Source organism: Dioscorea cayenensis, chromosome 8 (assembly GCF_009730915.1).
Source record: "Dioscorea cayenensis subsp. rotundata cultivar TDr96_F1 chromosome 8, TDr96_F1_v2_PseudoChromosome.rev07_lg8_w22 25.fasta, whole genome shotgun sequence".
NCBI lineage: Eukaryota > Viridiplantae > Streptophyta > Magnoliopsida > Dioscoreales > Dioscoreaceae > Dioscorea > Dioscorea cayenensis.
Genome location: NC_052478.1, coordinates 7,836,703 through 7,841,396, shown reverse-complemented (window position 1 = coordinate 7,841,396; position 4,694 = coordinate 7,836,703). Strand labels below are relative to the sequence as shown.

At 34.6% G+C, this 4,694-nt stretch overlaps 1 protein-coding gene across 1 annotated transcript; it reads left to right on the top strand.

The window, feature by feature from the left end:
- Positions 1–1,727: 1,727 nt before the first annotated feature.
- LOC120267240 (protein FAR1-RELATED SEQUENCE 5-like) lies at positions 1,728–4,315 on the top strand. Its single transcript, XM_039274925.1, has 5 exons — positions 1,728–2,669; positions 2,992–3,409; positions 3,521–3,999; positions 4,116–4,203; positions 4,293–4,315. The coding sequence occupies exons 1-5, from the start codon at positions 1,728–1,730 to the stop codon at positions 4,313–4,315; spliced, it is 1,950 nt and encodes a 649-aa protein (XP_039130859.1).
- The last annotated feature ends 379 nt before the right edge of the window (positions 4,316–4,694 follow it).

Below are 4,694 nucleotides of genomic sequence, written 5' to 3'. Positions count from 1 at the left end.
CTACAGTAACCTGACAGAAAAAAAAATTGAAGAAATGATAAGAAATTAGAGGTTTTAAGGAGAGGGATGGTTTGGCTTGGTAAGGATTTCTTGGTGTTGTATTTTTCATGTATGTATGCATTCATGTATATATGTTAGATTTGAAAAAAAAATGATGGATTTGAATATATATTGATGAGGATGAGAAAGTAATTGTTGTGAAATTATTTTTGTGTTGACAAAACCTTTTATTTGTGATGAAATTGTTTGTAATGGTGGAGGTATTTGCCGGATTTACTGTAGCATTAATGTAGCACCGAGATTAGAGTTTTGTTTGGTTAATTAAGTTGATGATGATGATTAAGGTGTTAATGATGATGGTTGGATTAAAATTGGTTGGGTTTAGCCAAATTGATTTGGTTGGATCAAACCAAGTTGGAATTGAATTGGTTGAGTAGAATTGAATTGATTGAGTTGGGTTTAATTTGGTTGAGTTGGGCTTGATCAAATCAAGTTGAGATGGTTTGGGTTTGGCTCAGTTGATTTGTGCTAAGGGTTTTGAGTGGTGATCCCACGGACTCGGTTCCGCGGGATTCTCGTGGAACCGAGACGTGGGATCACCACAGCCACATGATTTTTTAAAAATGTTAAAATCATTTATTTATGTTTGAAAATATACTCAAGGGCAATTAAGTAAATTCCTCACAATTTCTTCTCTCTTTCTTCTTCATCATCATCTTCTCATCCTGACTAATGTTTCCACTTTTTTTCTTCATCCGAACAACTCTCTTCGGGCCGAAGCACCCGAGAAACTAAGGGCAAGGAAGAGGCTGTGACGCCACGCTGTCCGCACCCTTTGTTGATATTTTTCACATCCCGAACATCTCTCCCTTTCGTCGCTGAAGTGCACCAAAGGCCGTGGAATAGGTCGAGGAGTTGGAAGAGGAGAACTAAGGTGGATCCTTCTAGCTGATGAGATTATAGGCAAGCAAATTGCTTCTGAATTAGGAGTTATTTCTTCAACTCAAAGTATGTGTGTTCATTAGTGATGCTTAATTAGAGGAAATTAATGAATGTTTTTGCATTTAAAGATGTTTGTTTTTTTGTTTTTGTTTGATTTTGAAGTTTGATGCTGAGAAAGATTTAGCTCATGGAATATATCTTAACTGAGATTTTGCTAAACTTTAGAGGAAGTGTTGTTGCTAGGTGTTTCTTTGTTTCTGCCATATTTGTTGTAAATAATAGAACTTGGGCTAGGAGAACACCACTCAAAATTAAATAGAGACAAGAGCTTTACTGCATACTAAATGTGGTAGATAAGTGTGGTTTTGCTTCTGCATTTGCTATGTTGGTATGCAGCGTATGCTGAAAGAAACATGATTTGGTAACTCTGGGAAATGATTATCAAAGAGCTATAACCTCGATAAAGACTGCTTTCTTTACTTTGTAGTCAAAATCACTGCTTTGTTTTCATTAAACCAGGTTGCAGGAAATGTCTCTATAATATTAGATGGCATCTTACCATTGCTACCAAGTACAAAATATTAAGTACATGTTTGTAATGGTTAATATTATTTGATTCCAATTTACAATTTGTTATTCTATCTAAATGTTCTGTAAATTTTTAGTCAGTGTTAGTGAAGTTGAGGCACTGTTTGAGCTGTTCAAAAGCATTAGCAGTTTCTAGTGTTGTTAATAGTCCTAATGTTTTTATTGATATATATATATATATATATATATTGTAGAGAATGGCAAATATCAATGAGATACACAATTTGGGTACAGAAGTATGGGAAATTGATGAGCTTATATATAATGCAAGGGAATTTGAGTCAGAGAAAGAAAATGAAGATCAACCTTCGGAAGAAAATGAAGTCCAAGAACAAAATGAAGACCAAAGAGAAGATAATAACGAATATATTACTGATTATCAAGAAGATATTTCTCTCAAACCATATGTTGGCATGGTGTTTGATTCTGTGGATGAGGCTTGCGAATTTTATAATAGCTATGCATACAGAAAAGGGTTCAGTGTGAGAAAAGGTGCAATAAGAAAATCTGAGAAAGATGGTAGTATTATTGGCCGGCGTTTGTATTGCTCTAAAGAAGGTTATAGAGAAGAAAGATTTAAGAAGAATGAAGCCAACAAGAAGAAACATCGGGGTGAAACACGCTGTGGTTGCAATGCTAGACTTTTGGTAAATAAAGGCATAGATGGATCATGGATTGTTTCCATGTTTGTTGAGGAGCACAATCACATATTAGCAACTCCAAGAAAATGCCATCTTTTGCCATCACATAGAAGAATTGATGAAAGTCAAAGAGGGTTGATTGATAAAATGAGTCAATCAGGCATCAGAACCAATCTTATGATGAAGTACTTTTCAGAAGAATCTCAAGGAAGCCAAAATGTTGGATTCATAGAGTTAGATGCAAGAAATTATTTGCGCACTAGAAGAAAATTAGAATTTTCTGTTGGAGATTCACAACGGTTGTTAGATTACATGAATTCAATGCAAATAAAGAACCCTCACTTTTTTTATGCAATCCAACTAAATGTGGATGGAAAATTGACAAGCATATTTTGGTGTGATGCAAGGTGTCGAATGGATTATAGCTACTTTGGAGATGTAATATGCTTGGATCCAACTTATGGAACAAATAAATATGGAATGCCATTTATTCCAATTGTAAGTGTTAATCATCATCTACAAACTCGTATTATTTTGGGTGCGCATCGGTTTTTAGATGAAACTGAATATTCATTTATTTGGGTACTTTGAGAATTGGTTGCAAGCAATGAAGGGATGTCATCCGAAAGTTATTCTCACTGATCAAGATTCAGCTATCACCGGTGCAATTGCACAAGTCTTACCAAGAACTATTCATCGATATTGTTTATGGCATATTTTTCAAAAATGCTAAAAGGCACTTAAGTAGACTGCTCAAAAAGGGGATCCAAGTTTGGCAAAGATCTATCTTTATTGTGATCAGTTTCTGAAACCATTGAAGATTTTGAAAAAGTGGAATGAATTACTTGCTAAATATGATTTGAAAGAAAATGATTGGATGTTGAGAATGTATAGGAAGCGACAACAGTGGGTTCCTGTATACTCGCGTGATTATTTTTGTGCAGATATGTCCACCACTCAACGAAGTGAAAGCATAAACAAATTTTTCAAGGGGTTTTTGAGCAGGAAAATGATGTTAATGGATTTTGTTCAAGGTGTTGAGAAGGCACTAATCAGACGTCGAGAGAAAGAAATTGAAGCTGACTTCAAAATGAATAATGTGCATCCATCTTTAATGCTCCATATGCCCATTGAAGAAGAAGCAAGTAAATTATACACACCAGCCATGTTTGCAAAATTCCAAGAAGAATTACTTGGTAGTCTTCGTTACAAGTGTGAAAAAATTGAAGAGAATGAAGGTATAGCTGTATATAAATGTTGGATACCAGAGAGAGATGTTAGACTTGTTAAAATTTGCTTTGCATCAAGTCTTCTTGTGAGTTGCACTTGTTATAAGTTTGAGTTTACAGGGCTATTATGTCGTCACATACTTAAGGTATTCATTGTGGCTAATGTGGATAATATTCCAAGAGAATACATGTTAAAACGTTGGACAAGAGATGCAAAATATGGGAAGGTTTTTGATGAAAATGACCAATATATAGAAGAAGACTGTCAAGCTCATTTAACACTCAGATACAGTAGTCTTTCACATGAAGCATCAGACATTGCAACCAAGGGTTCTTGCTCTATTGAAGTTTATAAAGTGGCTATGCATTGGTTGAGGAGGACAAGGGAAGAGGTTGAGAAGGCAATTAAAATGCAAAACATTGAAATTCCAAATAGCAACAATGGAGAGGGATCATCACAACAAGCAATTACATCAACTGAAGTAACAATCCATGACCCTCCACTAGCAAAATGTAAAGGAAATGGCAAAAGGAAGAAAGCATTTTGGGAGAAAAATCACAAGAAGAGGAAGTCCAAAGTTGTCGATGATGGACTTAAGGTTAGTTTATGATGGGCATAAGTTAGTTACATTGAAATGTTGCTTAATGTTCTATCATGTTTATTTTGTAACTGTGTTATGTGAAATAACACATTTTACTTGTGTTGTTGATCCAGGGACTTGCATTGAATGGTCAAGAACTATTAGGGCAAGCCATGAGAGTAGATCTTGCCAATGATAGTGTTTCTTATCCACCAACAATGGGTGAATTGTCTTTTATCTTATTTGACAATGATAATTTAACATCTTATTTGGTAGTTCTTACATTTTTGTTGTATTTTTTGTCCATATAGGTAAGAAGATTAACTATTATTGAGAGCTTCTAATGGGCGCAATGAGACGACATGATGGAGTTGCATTGGGTAATCACTGTGTTGACGTGTATATTGTTTGTTCTTAGGGCTGATTGGTGCTAGATCTAAAATTTCTCTTTATGTGAATGATTGCAAAGTCTATAACATTCTCTAGTTTTATATTTTTATTAGGAAATAAATGAGTTGTATAGCCTATGTACTAGTTTGGTTAGTCCAATTTTCTAGTTTCAAACATTTTGTAGTTGAGGTGATTTTGTCCTGGAATTAAATATGTAAATTTTCTTCCCTTTTCTATTGAAATTCAATGTCATCACTTACTAATGTAATTTATTTCAATATAATCATGTTGCAGGTCACAGTCCAGCGCATTCTTATTATTGA